Source organism: Carya illinoinensis, chromosome 5 (genome assembly GCF_018687715.1).
Source record: "Carya illinoinensis cultivar Pawnee chromosome 5, C.illinoinensisPawnee_v1, whole genome shotgun sequence".
In the NCBI taxonomy this organism is placed as follows: Eukaryota; Viridiplantae; Streptophyta; class Magnoliopsida; order Fagales; family Juglandaceae; genus Carya; species Carya illinoinensis.
In genome coordinates, this window is record NC_056756.1 from 38,612,712 (window position 1) to 38,628,195 (window position 15,484).

Here is a 15,484-nt window from a genome sequence, read left to right on the forward strand (position 1 = left end):
GGGATAAATACACTTTGCATGCTCAAACTACCAAGATTTTCATACTGTTCCCCAATTACCAAAACTGACATATTGCACCCTCAAACTACAAAAACTTAATACTTCTCACTATTTCTTAAGATCTAATTATCAAGATTGTGCTACTTCATTGATTACTTCCCTGTTATCTATCAATTAAAAAATAGTATGAAGTGTCAATATTTGGTAGCTTGAGGGTGTAATGAGTTGGTTTTCATAGTTTGGGGTGCAAAATGCAAAACCCATGACAGTTCGAGGGTGCAAAGTCTATTTGTCCCCAAGATGTTAGAAGAGATAATATATCACCTTGATTTGTACAAACAAAATAAAAGACTTTCGATACTTTTGTGCTAACCGAAGCCTAATCCCCAATTTCCACATATTTGAAAGCTAAAAATTATATGGAGGAACACTACAACATAGATAAAAGAAAAAAGGGGCACGGGGGGGGGGGGGGGGATAATAGATGTTGTACTAAATCAAAGAATAAATCCAGCATAAATTTGGTACAAAAGTTTCGCTTGAATTTAACTTATGAGCCACGTTTCAACATAAATTGGCCTGCCAAAAAACAAACTGGAAGGGGTCCATGATTTATTGAGATTTATATGCATCCAAACACAAGTTCCTTTTGAAATTTCTCAAAATCGCAGCAAATATATTGAAAACTGAGTTTCATAGTTTCTAATAAAAATCAAGCTAAGAGATTCAAAAAACCTAAACTTCCCCAAACTCAACGGAACTAGTGGCTAATGAATTCACGTGAGAGTTCTATGAAATAAACTATGCACCTTTTCAACTGAGAAACGTGTTGTGTGACCTGTAGTTTGACAGCATAACACAATTTGTGGCTCACAGTCACAAAAAGCTGGTGCAATATGGTTCTCTTTGTTTCTGCCAAGGTCTCCTCAACCTCATTCTCTGGGCTATGCACAAGGTTATCGCTCTTCACACCATAAAATAATTCTGTTGCCATCTGGTGCACCTTTTCTTTCTCTAATAACTTCCTAGTCAAAACAGTGGTTTTCCCAGTACCTGACCGTCCAAGTATAAAAGCACTTCTAGGAAAAATGATTATCTCCTGCTCTTGGTCAGTTACTTCAAATGGAAGATCCAATTCACCACTATCCTTGTTTGAAAGCAACTGACCGACTACACCAGATGAGAAAGAGTAGAATTTCATCAGCATCAGACTCTCACTAACCTTTGCATTCTCAACATAACTTCTACCATCAGAAGTGCAACCAACTAAATCACTCTCATTTTCACCATTAGCAACATTCACAATCCGTATAATATCAAAAGAGCTTGACCAACTCTTCGGAACTTCCAAATCCCTAAGCAAAAATAACCATAAGAAGTTAAACCGCTCCCAAAGTCAATAAATAACAAAGTTATTCTTGCAAATTTAGCAATACCTTTAAAGATTTTTTAAAATGCAAAAGAGCATACATACCCCTCAAGACATTTCTCTTTGCAGCGATTGAGAAAGTCATCTGTATATTTTCCAAACATGCTATCAAGCCGTTTGATTAATTTTGGAATTTCCTCTGCAGGTAATATATCCCAGACCTTCAAAACTTGATCGTACATCAGTTCCTTTACTACATCACTCCATTCCTTTCTGATGTCGTTTGCACAAACAATATAAAGATCTTCAACCTTAAATTGCTTTATGATCTGTGAAGAACTTCCACAAACTGGATCTGAACTTCTCTTCTTGGGTCTCCAGCCCCGGGAAAGTTTAAGTAGAAGTTCTATAACTGAGTTTTTTCTCATTACAGACTTCAATTTTTTAAATGATTTCAGAAAATTATCACTGAAAAGAACCTGTTGGAAACGGGAAAAGAAAGAATATAGAAAATTTAATAAGAAAACTACATAACCCAATCAAGAAAGTGTGTTAGCACTGCCACTAGTGAGAATTGAAAAAAGGAGTATAGTTTGCAATGAAAGCATAACTATTGAATGTCAAATACCTTCCACCTAGCACTCCTGAAAAGTAAGCTATCTCCATTCAGTAAATCCTCAAATTGTTCAAACTCTCTCTTCACATCTAAAAGTGCTTTGTGTAAATCGTTGTCTTCATCAGCATTAAAGAAACATCGACGTTCCTTAGCATCAAGGACTAAGGCTTTCCAGATAGAGACACTATTACCAAGTGTACCTTCATTTCCCAAAATCCATAGACAGTGCCTGAAAGGCATTATGGGGAAACTGATATTTTCGCCATACATGTCAATATGAAAACAAAAGTAAATTTTCCAAAAGAGTTTACAATATCTTACCTCGCCCTGGTAAGAGCAACATTCGTTCTCTGAGGATTTGATAAGAACCCAATTGATCCATACCTATTACATCTCACAGTTGATATTATTATAATGTCCTCCTCCCCACCCTGGAACCCATCAACTGACTTCACCTTCACTGTGAACCCATCAATATTAACATACTTCCTTCCAAGTTTGTCTTGAATTGCAGCTACTTGAGCAGCATAAGGAGATATTACACCAATACTGAGCTTCTGTCTTGAACGAACCCAAGCTTTTCTCAAAGCAAAATCCAAAAACAAAGGAAAAAATATATATTAAAAACAAAAGTTAAGTATAGGTTAAAACCGGGATGTTTAAGTACCGGTTTATCTTAGGGAAGAAGTTCCATTATCAAGAGTTCTAGAAAGTAAGACCACATGGAAGGATAAAGATACAATGTGACAATTCTTAATTAAGGAAACATGCATTTTACAGTATTTTTAATAATTTATCAAATATATGTTTTCTTTTGGACTTAGGCCCCATTTGGAGAGTGAAAATGTTTCATCTCATCTCATTATTACAACTATCTCAAATTCCCACACAAAATATAATAAACGATTGAACTTTTTCAAATTCCAAAATAATAATAATATTAAAAAATAATATTCTAACAATATTTTATTCAACTTTCATCTCATCTCAACTCACCATCCAAACGGCACCTTAATTAAATTTTCCAAGACTCATAAGATAATCTCTAAAAAATTTCCTACTTTGGCATGTAGAAGTTTCCCATTCATTACAGTACTATAAAGGCTAAATCATTCAGTCACTTTAACAAACCTCATCAACTTCCACCTTTTTTTTTTACTTCTCAAAAAAAAAAAAAAAAAATTCCACCTTTTTATTTTATCTAAGGAATTAGAGATCAATCAACTCAACTTATACTGAAATCAAATTAATGACTGGAATGTGCTGCATCTACAAATATAACCTATAACCTTGCTATAGGATTAGACATCTTTCTCTATAAAAGCTAAAGCCAAATGTGAAATAACCCCAGAAGCTGAATAGAAACTGATTAGACTAAATGTTAGAATCAAGAATATCTTGATATGGTCAAAAGAACACTAGACTTCAAATGTAGTTACCTTTGTATAAATTGAGCAATATTTTCATGACAACAGCAACTTCGACCAGGTTTCTCCAACCATACCCAACATCACGTTCTTCTCTTCCATCTACTATATTTATAAAAGAATATGTACCAAACATTGGCCCTGGAAGGTAGTGCTTTTCATAGCCTTTTCTTTTAACATCTGGAGCATCTAAGATCCGGTTGCAATAAAAATTCATATTTGGGAAAAAACTTATAGACGGATGCATTCGATACTGTATATCAAGAAGATGCTTCGAGTGACCCAGTGAGCTCATTCTCTCAAATAGACTCCTCCCAAAACCAGCTTCGCTAGAAATCTATAAGTAGATTTTAAAATGATATTAAGCAAAAGAAAAAAAGAAGAAGAGGAAAGTCAAATTCCAACAAAGGGAGCAGTAAGTAAGACAACGAAATAGGATTTACACACTTTGCTTTCAACCATTGCTGGTAATTGGCACTCATCCCCAACCAGAATGGCATGCCTTAAACCTGGAAGTTGAAGGGGAATGGCTGATTCACACTCCTTTAATTGTGCAGCTTCATCAATAACCAGAATGCTCAGTGGTTTCATTACCACCGAATGCAGTTTGTAAGAACTTGAAGCAGTGCATAAAAGTAAGGAAGCCGCTCGAAGACAAAAATCCATTATTGATTCTTTGTTCATACCCATTGGAAGCTCAAGTTCATTAAATGAACCCTTAAGAGTTTTTAGAACAAAAAGGCATTCTCTTCTCCTTGCTTGCAACTGGAAGGGAATATCCATAAGTGGCTGTGCAGTATCTCCAACTACTTCTAAACGAGAAAAAAGCTCCTCCAGTACTTCAGACTCCACACCATCTTGAAATAATAAGTTTTCAAAAGACTCAAGTAGGCCAATTAGAGAAATCATGTTTTGGAAATTGCTTTGAGTGTAACTTTTGGGTAAATGTGTACAGAAGATCAGGAGGCAATTTTTGAGTGGTGATGAAATAGAATCGAATCTTTTTCTCACAAAATCAAGAAATGACTTGCACATTTCATTGCTAGCATCAGTTTCCTCCCCGTTTTCCTCTTTGATCTCTTTTTCTTTGCTCTTTTCTCTCTCTCTTATCGATTCATTTTCCAAGAGCATGTGATACTGAGAAACACAATCCTCAAGAAGATCAATCATTGAATCAAAACAATGCCTCCAACCAGTCAGATGTCCCAAGCACTCTGTAAGCCTTTGAACCCGATAATCTAAATATATCTCTTCAATGTCTGAACCAAGTTTGAGTCGCTCCTTATTCCCAAACAAAAGAATATCTCCCAATGAGCAAAATGAATCATCATTTTCAAGTGATTCTTTCACCAACTCTGTTATGCAGGAGGCCACTCCTGTAATTGCAACATTTGTTGGGGCACAGGTAAGAGTTCTATATCCCATTCTGAAAAACGATAAGAGCAGTGTACTGATGATTTTTGTTTTCCCTGTACCGGGCAGGCCCCGTATAAGTTCCACTTCCGTCTTGTGGCTGCAATGCATCTTACGAAGGCATGCCAGAAATGTCTGGGTTTGGGGTTCGTTCAGTTTAGAATTTATACTGGTCCCAAATTTCTCATGCCAGCTGCCATCACTCTCTGCAGAGCAGAGATCACAATCTTCCTCGATCTGTTTTGCAAAATCAGAGAGGGAAATTAATCAAACCAAGAATCAACAGCAATTCTCAGTATTACAAATAAATTCAGAAAACTTTTTTTTTTTATAAGTAAAACAAGAAATAAATTCAGAAAACTAAAAGAATAACTTTTACAATAGCTGATGAATAGGAAAAACGAGGAAATACTAGAATTCAGTAAGTGAGGCATTATAAATAATGATTAACATATTAAACTCACCATTTTCTTTCAGTTTAACTTTCAGGAAAACTCCACAATTAATATCGTATCAAACCCTGTGAGACCAAGTTCAAATTCCAACTCTCCTCTACCTTCCACTTAAAAACTCAAAGCATACTTTCCCAACATTAGGGGACAGAAATTGCAAAAAGTTGTGGTATGTATACAGGTTCTGAAAGACAAAAAAGTGGGAACTCTCATCTGCTTTATCAATACAGAATCCCATAGCTTTGTAATCAACTCAAAACTTTTGGAAAGTTGATTCAACCTCAAATTTTTCTTCTTTATAATACTTCATAAGTAAAACATTTTGTCTCAGATTATAAAAACAGTGCTGATCCATGCTGTACATTTATTACATCCACTTTCACTGAATGTCCACTTCATAATGATTGGAGATTTCCATGTTACGTCAGGATGTATGCCTAACTCAGAATTATTATAACTACAAAATTCATCACGAAATTACTTACCAAAGAATTAGTGCACAAAACTTTCTTGATAATCTGTAGATTTCCTCGCATGTGCAATGCGTTCCATATTCTCTTGTTAGGGGTTGTATTTGTTAAGAAAATCACAAACAAAGACTTATGGTTCCCAGGGTCAAGTTCAATGTCTTTCAATGCTTTGACTTTAAATCTGGTTGATGTGCTATCATCCTCATTCACATCCTCTGGAATTTTGGTGACAGCTACAAAAGCCCATTGCCTTCCTATTCTTTGTAAATCAGAAACATCCTCGGGTTTGGCATCTGCTAAAACAAATACATCTCCGGGCAATGTCTTGTAAGGCTCCTCGCCACGAACAGTGAATCTGTTTCTCCACTGATCAACCTCAACATCATACACTTTTGTTCCACCATATGCCTTAGATTCATGAAATACAATTACTTCAGCAAAAGGGGCTCTTGAAATAATCTCCATACTCGAATGCAGTTCTGCACGAGTTTCTTCCAGTAAGGGGTAAACATATGACTCAAAATACTGGTCAACTGATTCAAAGGATTGCGGAATGTTTTTCACCTGTAATTACAAAACAAGAATTCAATCAAAATAGAGTGCCAAACAAACTTCTTGGAAGTCAAAAAGCTCATCCGAATAAATTAATCCACTTGGAAAATGCAAATAGGAGAAGATAAAGTGAAACAGCCTGTATTTGTTGCAGATTCATCAAGATTGATTAAGCCATTATATAATAGAATGTCTGAAAGCTTGAACAAATGAAGCCCACATATTTATATGCAACTTTCACCTTGTTTGGAAGACATGACTACACTCATTTAACAGAATCGTTTGTACAAGCTGAAGCTAAGGTTTGAGAGAAAAAATTATCAAAACAGAAGGATTTGATGAGAAAAAAATTCCTTCTATCCCAATACAATGATGTTAAAAGAAGCCTCATATCAAATGTGTCTATTGACCTGTTTATTAAACAAGGCGAAATGACTAACAGCTTTGTATTTAGGATGCGCATTTGAAATCCAACATACGTTACTTCCAATCACGTGTATAAGGATAATTGTCTTTTCATTCAAAAAAATAAGTTGAAATCGCCCACAGGTTAGCTACATCCCATAACTAAAATAATAATAATATCAAATTCGATTATATTTTCCAAGAAAATTCTGATTGATTATCAATATCGATCAACTACTTTGCCAACATAGGGTATTCGGCAGATATGTCGACTAAATCAATTCCTCTGCTCAAGTTCAACTATGGAGGAGACGCCCTTGGAGATTCTATGGTGTTCCGCTTGGCAGAATCCAAGCTGTTGAAGCTTGACTCAAATTCCTATTTAAATTCATCTCCAAATTGACTTTCCTTGTATATGAGAACTAGAGTGAGAGAATTAACTAATTTGGTGTAGCTTATCCAACACGGAATAGGAATTTACAGCATATAAATAAGTTTCTCTTCGAGAAAGATTATCTTTTATGAGAGGGTATGGATTTAGGTGTATTGAGATTCTGGGTTTGGATGTTGCTTGATCTCATTTCTACTTCATCCTGCAACATTGAATTTCTTTAATATCGTACTCCAACAGTAGATGTAAGCTTCAAACACAATCGAATTTGTGTAGTTTTATGATTGTGATTGGCTCTTTTTCTATTAATCCTAAAATCTCTGTTGGTTGCAACAAACCAGCATCAAAGCTTCATTGTAGCAACTGCAAGGTTGCAATTTGTTGACATATGGCTTGACTTCTCCCATCAGAAATTGGATGTAGGTTTCAAAGCCAATCCAATTAAATGGACTTGCTGTTGTTTTCCATCTCCTAATCAAATTTCTTCACATGTATTTGGTAGGAAGAAAGTTGGTCAGTTGGAAGAAAGTTTGTCAACCATTGGATGGTGGTGGTTTGGGGATTAAAGATTTGAAGGTCTTTAATAACGCTTTACTTGGTAAATGGCTTTGGAGATATCATTTGGAGAGTGAAGCCCTATGGAAAAATGTGATAGATGTGAAGTATGGAAGTTTGTGGGGAGGTTGGTGTTCAAAAACCTCTAGTGGAGCATATGGGGTGAGTTTGTGGAAATTTATTAGAAAAGGATGGGGTATTTTCTCTAATAATTTTAGATTGAAGGTGGGAAATGGAAAAAGAATTCTCTTTTGGCATGATTTGTGGTGTGGGGATGCTGCTCTTAAGCTGGAATTTCCTGCCCTGTACAGAATTGCAAGGGATCAAAATGCTGCTGTTTATGATTCTTACTGCAGCAACAATAATAAGGTTGATTGGAATGTTATTTTCAAAAGGGATGTTAATGATTGGGAAGTGGATGAAGTTCAGGCTCTGTTGGTTAAACTTTACAGCATAAAGTTGGTGACTGAAAGGGAAGATAGTATGGCATGGTCTTCTGCTGGAAATGCTAAGTTTTCAGTTTCTTCCTACTATAGAGTTATGTCAAGGCAGGGTAGTTGTGTTTTCCCATGGAAAAGTATCTGGAAAGTGAAAGTTCCTCCCAAGTTTGCTTTTTTCTGTTGGGTGGCTTCTCTGGGCAATGTTTTGACAACTGATAATCTTAGAAGGAGAGGACTGTTTATTTCTGATTGGTGTGTTATGTGTAAAAAGGATGGAGAATCTGTAAATCATCTTTTCCTTCACTGTGAAGTGTCTAGATTCTTATGGGATGAGGTTCTGAGCTGGACAGGTTTGCATTGGGTGATGCCCAAAGATGTGGTGGATTTAATGGTAGGCTGGAAGGGTTTGAAGGGTCGTAAGAAGGCAGCATCTGTTTGGAAGATGATTCCTCCTTGTCTCATGTGGTGCTTATGGATCGAAAGAAATAGGAGATGTTTTGAAGATAAAGAACGTTCTTTGGAAGATCTTAGGGATTTTTTCTTGAGTACTTTGGGTTTTTCGGCGAAAGTTTATGTTATGGTGGATAATTTTCTGAATCTGTTTTAGTTTTCTGGGTTGTCTTCTTTTTGTTTTCTGGAAGTTGTAGGTTTATCCTTTGTATACCTCCTGTGTACTTGGGCTTATGCTTATTTCTTCAATAAAATTATTACTTATAAAAAAAAAAAAGGATTTCTGCTCTTATTCAACACAAATTACTTCCATTCTCCAAGCAGGAGAAAGCTAATAAATCCTTCGAGTTGATTTATATCATATCATTTCAAGAGAGAAAGTTGCACAAGGTTTAGAGCTAGCATCATTTTTTCCATTTATTTGCTCTCTTTTGTATCCTGTGGATTAAGTTTATTGAGAAGACTGTATAATTTTTCTCTTTTATGAAATATTCCCTAGGGTGTGATAATAATATTTTTGGTTCACTTGGGCTTAAGTTTGGAGTGTTCTCAACTATGTTTTGGAATCCATTTATTGAACTCCTCATGACAGTCTTTGCTAGTCAGTACGCACTTTCAAGTCAAACCACTTAAATCTCAATGCCATGACGTTAGATTATTTTCTTCTGTACTGAAATTTTAAAAAAAAAAAAAATATCAGTGTTATGAGGAATCTATACAATAGCTTGTTACCAAATAATATTATAGGCAACACAATTTTGATTAAAAGATGGTAATCCCATTTTACACAGCTTAAACCAGCAACTTGTAATTCCAACGTAATGAGGATGAAATATAATCATGGATGAGCTAGCAAGGTTTTTCTTTAGTTTTTCTTTCCTTTTTCTTCGTAAGGGAGAAAAGATTCATACATCCCCTGTTTTGAAAGGGTCTTTTATTTTTTCTTTTAAGACAGATTGCCTTTATATATCCTATATATGTGGGTATATGCAGTAACACACATGCATATATACATGTATAAAGTTATGTGTATGCTTATGTAGATGAACACGTGCATCTTGTTATGCTCAAGTTTTTTCCCAATCTGTTCCTTAGAAAATCTAATATTAGTCTTATGACCAAAGTAACAAATAGCACTTAATTTTTTTTTTATCAGAATCTTATTGGCACTAGGTATACGAGAACAAAGTCCCGACTAATCAAAGTTGCACGGCCCTCTCTGCAAATTATTGCAAAACCAGATATAACTCAACTGAAGGGTCAAACAATATATCAATAAACTGCCTTAGCACACATTTCACGACTAGATCATGATCTACAAGTAAACAGATAGTAATAATTTTTATTTTTATTTTCTACTTCTTTTTTTTTTTTACTTTTCGAAAGCATGAGATTCTTCATCCATACTTCACTGAGTGTTAAAATGCTAGAAATCATTCCAAAGCTGCCCTGAGATTATAGTAACTAAACAGAAATGTGCGAGGAGAATGATGGAATAAAGCAAACCTGGTACTTGTAACGGTCTTCGTTTTCAATATCTTCAAGGGACCAAGAAAGCACAATATCGGTGAAGCCATGGTCAGCAGGAACTCTCTTCTCTGAACCGTCGCCTTTCGTCATTTTCACTATTCCTATTCCTTTTTCACACACATTTTCTTCTCATCTGCATGCAATATCAATGATGATATCAAAAAACCCGTTGCACTGTCAACTTTAAAATTCACAAAAGCAAGAGGTTGGAGAGATAGGAAAGGGATTTCTTAGAGCATTCACATTGGTATATGGATATGCATATGCAAAATTAACTCTTTTGCATATCCACTTTGGCATTTCAACAAAACTCCCACATTGGCTTATGCATATTTAAAGCAAAATAATAATAAAATATTATTATTTTAATATATATTTTTTTTTGCCTAATATTAATTTTTTTACCTTGCAATTTCCATGTACTGGTTTGTACATGCAATCAGTACCCAGTACATAGATAATATCCATTAAAACCGAACCTGTCAATGAAATAATATAGACTATGTGCTGCATCCATACCACCCTTTCATGCATCCAAATTTCCAGCATTCTATATATAATAATTTCTGACTAATATCAACTTCAGATTACATTTAACTAATATCAACTTCAGAATTTACATGTGACTAATTCTATGTATCAAAATCAACTTAATACAAGTTGCAAAAAGTTGATTTTTATACAAATTCAGCAACCAACAAATTCAGCATATATGTTCAGCAACCAGAAAATAACTGCACGCCCAGCACCCTCCAGCAGCCTCAACAGCTCCAGCACCCTTCAGCAGCTCCAGCACTCTTCAGCAGCAACAAAAACAGCCTTGCCATTGGGTCCTCCAGCAGCTCCAGCACCAACAAGCAGCAAGCAATACAACAATATCCCACCCACAACAAAATTCATCCAACAAAATGTTCCCACCCACCACCAACCACCAACAAAACAATCTCCCCATAAAGAGAGGACAAAATGTTACTAAAACAGCACATATTAAGCAAAACAGGGCCAACATGTTTAAAAAAGACTGTTAAACTCATACCCAGTACATGTTTTGAGGTAAAGCAAGGCCAACAAGCAGTACAAAATTCAGATTATGTAGTTTTTAAGATGATGTACAGATTTATCTAAATGCAGTTTTTATGAATTTAATGATGATGTGCAGATTTATCTATATGCAATTAAAAATCATCCATTTTTCTTGTAATAACACTGTTAAAAATCTAAAATCTGGATGCAACAAGATCAAAACTATATATAAAAATCTAATCATTCAATATACATTGTTAACATGGATTGCTTCCACCAACTGGCCTCGAACATGTACTCTAAACAAATGTTTTTGAAAGTAATTATATATATATATATATATAAATATTATACTCTATGTGAGGGGGGGAGGATAAACTTCTCTATTTACTGGACCTTTTTTTCAGTACATGGATCTGTTCCTCACTCGAGTAGATGGCCTAAGACGAAGACTCTTATTTACTACTGAAGTAGAGGATGTATTAAATTATTCATTAATAAGGGAAACCTTTCAGGTATTATTATATATTTTGCTCATCAATTTTTTTCACACCTGATTTGGTAAAATTTGAATATTGGGAGTTCTAGTTGCCTTGATGACTGTGTTGGCATCTGTTGGTCTGCTGAGTGAGGGTGGGCATGATGCAGTAGGATGGTGTTAGAGTTCGAATCTTTGTTATTTGATGGTCACTACCGAGAAAAAAGACTTAAAATATGTTGTGAAGTGCTTTTATCAATGTTGTAATCGATTTGTACTCAATCACTGAAGCAATCATCTGATTATTTATACCAGACAATAATATCACGAGAAAATGCTATTTATGAGTGTTTTATAAGTACTATAAATTTTATCATTAGAAAATGCAAAGGGCATAGACTGAGTATGCAAGACTTGTATAAGAAGAATTTGAATTTGACTTGACCTATTAATTGTTGTTATTTTCTTTACTCGAACAGGAAGAATATGTTTTCATTTTTTTTTTTATAAGTAGGAAGAATATGTTTTCATTAGACACAACCCTGGGTAATTAAGCATAAAGTTACTAATTACTGAAATCAACCGGCTATATCCTATATATTCATTTATATGAATTTGAAGAAGTTTATCCTCCCCCCCCCCCCCCTCACTTTTCCAGTTAAGAGTGCCATATCTAACTGTTCTCATACTAAGTTGCAAATTATGATGTGAAAGGTGCTCAAGGACAAATGACACTTCCAAATATTAACTAATTTAAACTGAATGGTAAGATCATAATTAGCCTCTGTTTTCAGCGGTATTCAACCCTCACCTAACATCTTCATGCTTCAATGAACAACCACTCTAATATCAATGGACATTTCAAACCAAATAAATGGAAAACTCTCCTAAACACAATCGGAGAGCAGATCCCAATTTGGTTTTCCTTATAGGAATTTTGGGGTTCCACTAAAGGAAATAGCCATGATCCATTAAAGTTAATTGCTATGATCGAATTAAAACAGCAACCAAATCCATTAAACTCAGATAATAGAACCCAAGAACAGAAAATCGAAACCAAGAAACCCATAATATCACACAATCAGAAACCCTAATCTAAACCAAGAACAAAATCAAATGAAGAAATGGCAACAGAAAAACAGAAAAACAGAAAAACACATGCACGATCTAAAACCCTAACCGAAACTGTGAAGAGAAAGGGAGAAATCATACCTGAAATAGCAGAAAATTAAGGAAACCAGCAACCTCCAGTGATTCCCAGCAACAGTCGCAGGCTCCGTCGATGACCGTCGTGAGAGAGGTGCACGGATCCAAGCTTCTTCCGATGGGGTTGTTTGGGTCGAGAGAGGGATGGGGATTCGGAAAGGAGAAACCGAGGGAGAGAGAGTGTGGAAATAATCCCGTTTGCCGGGGGGGGGGGGGGGTCGGGGAGAGAGAGTGTGAGAGGAGAGAGAAATAAACATTAAAATAAAACTTGGAGAGTAAACAGTGGCTATAGAAAATTGTAATGTTACTGTTTATAATTAGCTAAAATTTTAGAGATAGAGAATTTAATGTAGACTGATTTATGTTAATATTATGCAAAATTGATTTTGCATATATAGATGCATAGTACAATGTGAATGCTCTTAGCTAAGGAAAGAAACATGAAAGGAAAAGCAAGTTGAGAATGTGAGTACAAGCACACTGGTGGGTTATCTGGCCTTCAAAAAGCAAGAGAATCATCAAACGACGAATATGATTCATAGACCTTAGGAAGAGGAAAAAAAGTAAAGAAAAAACCTTTGGGCTTGCTTTGTCTTTTCCCGTACTGTTCTTTTTCTCGGCAAATGAGAATCAAGAAGCCATGCATTCAAAAGGAGCCGAGGAATAAAGTTTTGAGTGGCGCAGTTATCGAAAGGGCAGATAGGCTTGTTAGAAAAATGCTACATGTACCGAGAGTTGGGTCCGACATAGGTACCGACAATTTTTTATTTTTATTTTTATTTAATGATTAAAAAAATATTTTTTTAATGATATTGTTATTTATTTTATTTTATTTTTTAAATTTAAGATGATTAAAAAAATACAGGAAGAAAAAGAAAAAAAATAAAATACACTTGTTGGAATACTTTTTCGGTGAGTGTAGTGCCGATCTAAGCTTGATGTGTCATTTTAATCGTCTTGAATGATATTTTATTTTTTTAACCCAAAACAGAATAAGAATTGATGGACAATACCACATTATGATAATGAGATAAAAATAACTAAAAATGCGATGTATAAAATTTTTCTAAACCCAAAATAAAAGTAGGCATATAATCATATATTTGTAATATAATTTTAATGTAACTTAAATACAAAAAATTTACCTATGAACTTAACTTCTTATGATATAAATAAAATATAAAAAAAATATAAAAATGGCTTTAAAATCTTGTAATAATTCTAAAACATCTTAGCTCTAGAAAGAAATCATTGACAGATAGCCAGCTGATGACTTTTTAATTTGTTAACTTTTAGTTTAATAAAGGGGAATTAATTGATTGATAGCAAGTAGTTTATAATAAGATTGTTGCTTAAACAGCATTCCACTAAGCAAAGGTAGAACAGAAGATAAGGTTGTTTGGGGGCCATTCAAGAAAGGGCTTTTTTTTGTGAGAAGTACCTATTATTTGCAGAGGCATAAAATAAGAAGGAGCAGAGGGGAGTCTTCTTTGGAAAAACAGGTTGATCATGGTTGGAAGAAGATATGGGAGCTCGAAGTGCCAAATATGGTGAAGGTATTCTTGTGGAAGGCAGCTAATGACTTACTAGTTACAAAGAAAAACCTGTACCAAAAAAAGATAGTGAAAGATCCCAACTGTCCTATATGCCATAGTGAAGAGGAGTCTGTGATGCATGTACTATGGGAATGCAAAGCAGCAAATGATGTCTGGACAAACAGATTGAGTGAACTGCAGAAATGACAAAGGACTGAAGGGAACTTTATGGTTTTATGGGAAAAATTGATGGAAGGGCTTGATAGAGAAAAGCTAGAAGTTGTAGCCATACAGATGAGGAAGGTTTGGCTAAGAAGAAATATTTTCGTGTTTGAAAACAGACTCTCATGCCCAAACAAACTGCTCTTATCAACTGCAGAGGTACTGGAGGAGTTTAAGCAGGCTAACAGATGGAAAAATGCAGGGATTCAACCAAGGACTAGGCCAGTTCATAATGCAGTCTGGATTAGGCCTACAGAAGACTTTGTAAAGGTGAATTGGGATGCCTCCTTTGATATCAAGAGGGGGAATATGAGAATGGGGGTGATAATGAGAGATGTTAATGGAGAGGCTTTGCTTGCAGCATGTGACAGAAAGTTCAATGTACAATCAGCAGAAGTGGCAGAATGCTATGCTCTTTGGAAGGCTCTGAAGGGGTGCAGCGATTTGAATGTGCAGAAGGTGATTTTTGAAGGAGATGCTAAAGGAGTCATAACAGCTGTGCAGAGTGAAGAAGACAATCTGTCTGTCATAGGTCCCTTAGTTGATGACATTAGGGATGTTCTAAGTAATAGGAAAGGGTGGAGTTTACAATTTGCTTATAGAGAAAGGAACAAAGTTGCACATAATTTGGTAAAATTTGCTTTAATTTTAGAAGAGGAAAAAATTTGGATAGAGGAGATACCAGATTGCATTATTCATAGTCTGGATATGGAAAGGAGATGTAAGAATTTGAATTCATAAATGAAATTGAGGTTCTTTGTTTCAAAAAAAAAAAAAAAAAAGATTGTTGCTTAAACAAATAAAAAAAAAAATACACTACTTAATATAACTATAAAAAAAATTAAATTATTAATATTTTTTAATACTTATAACATCTACTTGAATAATATAATGGATATTTAAAAAATAAACTTAAAAAGAAAAAATAATAATAATTACATTCGTAATTA

At 34.9% G+C, this 15,484-nt stretch overlaps 2 protein-coding genes across 6 annotated transcripts in view; one reads left to right on the plus strand and one right to left on the minus strand.

Annotated features, from left to right (window-relative positions):
• LOC122311308 overlaps positions 1 to 6,291 on the minus strand; it is a 49,282-nt gene extending 42,991 nt beyond the window's left edge. For 2 of the 5 annotated variants that reach the window (XM_043125822.1, XM_043125820.1), the window contains exons 1-7: positions 5,763 to 6,290; positions 3,860 to 5,062; positions 3,425 to 3,749; positions 2,307 to 2,562; positions 1,998 to 2,214; positions 1,475 to 1,848; positions 810 to 1,355 (exon numbers count right to left, since the gene is read on the minus strand). In XM_043125822.1, coding sequence (XP_042981756.1) covers positions 810 to 1,355; positions 1,475 to 1,848; positions 1,998 to 2,214; positions 2,307 to 2,562; positions 3,425 to 3,749; positions 3,860 to 5,062; positions 5,763 to 6,212 — 3,371 coding nt within the window. In that variant the 5' untranslated portion in view covers positions 6,213 to 6,290. Of the gene's footprint in view, positions 1 to 809; positions 1,356 to 1,474; positions 1,849 to 1,997; positions 2,215 to 2,306; positions 2,563 to 3,424; positions 3,750 to 3,859; positions 5,063 to 5,762 lie in introns of all 5 variants that reach the window. The other 3 variants (XM_043125824.1, XM_043125826.1, XM_043125823.1) reach the window with 3 other exon arrangements.
• An 8,270-nt stretch (positions 6,292 to 14,561) lies between these two features.
• Positions 14,562 to 15,275, plus strand: LOC122310328. Its single transcript, XM_043124224.1, has one exon. The coding sequence runs from the start codon at positions 14,562 to 14,564 to the stop codon at positions 15,273 to 15,275; it is 714 nt and encodes a 237-aa protein (XP_042980158.1).
• Positions 15,276 to 15,484: the final 209 nt, after the last annotated feature.